Source organism: Nannospalax galili, unplaced genomic scaffold (assembly GCF_000622305.1).
Source record: "Nannospalax galili isolate Female #2095 unplaced genomic scaffold, S.galili_v1.0 scaffold589, whole genome shotgun sequence".
Taxonomy (NCBI): domain Eukaryota; kingdom Metazoa; phylum Chordata; class Mammalia; order Rodentia; family Spalacidae; genus Nannospalax; species Nannospalax galili.
In genome coordinates this window covers 1,904,421-1,906,491 of record NW_008360324.1, presented here as the reverse complement: position 1 = coordinate 1,906,491, position 2,071 = coordinate 1,904,421, and the positions used below count along the sequence as shown (strand labels likewise).

At 48.3% G+C, this 2,071-nt stretch overlaps 1 protein-coding gene across 1 annotated transcript in view; it reads left to right on the top strand.

Moving 5' to 3' along the window:
• Nucleotides 1-1,553, top strand: part of Eno2 (enolase 2) — a 9,150-nt gene extending 7,597 nt beyond the window's left edge. Inside the window, exons 11-12 of the mRNA XM_008825368.3 lie at nucleotides 235-293; nucleotides 585-1,553. Of these exons, the coding sequence (XP_008823590.1) occupies nucleotides 235-293; nucleotides 585-654 (129 nt within the window). The 3' untranslated portion in view covers nucleotides 655-1,553. The remainder of the gene's footprint in view (nucleotides 1-234; nucleotides 294-584) is intronic.
• The last annotated feature ends 518 nt before the right edge of the window (nucleotides 1,554-2,071 follow it).

The following is a 2,071-nucleotide window of genomic DNA, read 5'->3' as shown; positions in this document are numbered from 1 at the left end:
AAAAAAAAAAAAAAAAAAAGAGACCTGGAATCATAGACTTGGTGGTCCACCACTTGGGAAGTAGAGGCAGGAGGATCAGGAATTCAAGGCTAGCCTCATACAGTGAGTTCAAGGCCATCTACATGAGACTATGTCTCAAAAAAAAAAAGAGAGAGAGAGAGAAAGAGGATGGGGAGAGGTTTCCTATTAGGTGAAGGGAGACAGTCTTTAAGTTGCACATCTGGAATGTTTCAGATCAAGACTGGTGCCCCATGCAGATCTGAGCGTCTGGCTAAGTACAACCAGCTCATGAGGTAAGGGTCCCTGGGGAATGAGAACTCAAGACCCTTGGCTACACACTCTGTTAGGCCACCATTCCATCTCTAGCACCTAGGAGGACCTAGACAGCAGCTGATGCCCAAAAAATGTTTTTACTAGATGGGTTCATTGATAGTCTGATTGACACACACGGGAAAGCCAGGGAATGCTCACCTTGGGACAGGACTCAAAGGAGGTGGCCTGAGGGAAGGCAGAGCTTGGAGGGACCCAGAGAAAAGCAGATCCCTCCTGCTCCCCTGATTGTTCCCTTTCTGGCTCCTCTTCAGAATTGAAGAAGAGCTGGGGGATGAAGCTCGCTTCGCTGGACATAATTTCCGCAACCCCAGTGTGCTGTGATCCCTCTGCTTGCCTGGAGACTTGCGACCTCCGTCCCGTCCTCCTGGAACGTCCTTCTTGCTGTCCTGACCTGCATAGTTCACCCTGATACCTTGAGCCCCAGGTCACCCAGAACTCCTCAACTCACCTGCTCCAGCTGTCTTGGCTTCCTCACTCCCTCGCTGTCTCTCCTCCTCCTCCCCTCTGGGACCCATTCTTTGGGGTTCCATTCTTCCCACTTCTTCCTGTCGATGCTCTCTTCTTCTCTTAAAAGACTGGAAATGAAGATTAGAAGAAGGTCCACAGAAGAACCATCAGTGTCTGTGATGGGAGCTTCAGGATTTGGTGTGTTGAGGTGTTCAGATGGGGCCGTGTGGCGCTTGTGCTTTGCTGTTCTGTTTTCCATGTTGTGTATGAGTCATGAACTATGCATAGAAGTGATGTATAGGGAGTGCTGGATGTATGGTCATGCCTAGTTAAGGCTTTAGTGTACTCATTCATTCATTCATTCATTCATTCATTCACTTACGCATTTGTTATTCATCCTGTTAATCAGTCAATTCCCCATAACTCTAAGGTCTAAAACTGGCCTGACTTGAGAGGACTAGGCTGTATCTGTGTTTTCATGTGGCTGCAAATGCCAAGATGACTTGGGGTGGGCGGTCTAGCATGGGAAGGGTAACAGAAAAGAGCCTTAGCATCATTTCACTGAGTGCACTAACTGAAGCCTGGGTCTGTCCAGAATGGGACTGTGTGCCTGGGGGACTTTTCCCCTACAACTCTCTCCTCAGTCCTAGGTTCCCTGTTCTTCCTCCAGCTGCACCAGAGCACGGTCTCACCCCCCATGTCATGTTCCACGGCTACCACCACCTCTGTGGCTTTGAAATGAGCACTACCATTAAAATCTGAATCACAGTGCATTCCGTGTCTCAATCACAGTGCATCCCATGTCTAAGGAGTTCTACTCTGCTCCACATGAGAGAAGATGGAGAACTGGAAGTCGGTGAAACTGGATAGCAAAGCTGGGGAGGGCACAAAAAGAGGAAAACCACTGAACACATGACCAAGATGGTGGTACTGTTGTCTCTTCTGCTTGCTAGGTGGGGTCCACATTGTTCCCGCCTTCTCAGCAGTACCCTGACTCAAAACACAGGTGAAGTAAGGATTCTTAACTTGGAATCCAAGAGTCCATCAAAGTATCATAAATGGTGTACCTCTGGGTGGGGGTAAGGTGTTTCTAATTCCCAAAGCTCTTGATCAAAGAAGGGATAAAGTAGTGGACTGGAGCACTCCAGTACTGAGCTTCCCAAACAGAATTCTAGATGTTTCAGGACCATGGACTAAGAAGGGAAGAATGGGAAGAATGGTTTAGGGGGGCAGTATAGTGGTGGGCCTTAGGAAACTGAGTCTTCCGGTAATCTGGATTGAACACTTGAAG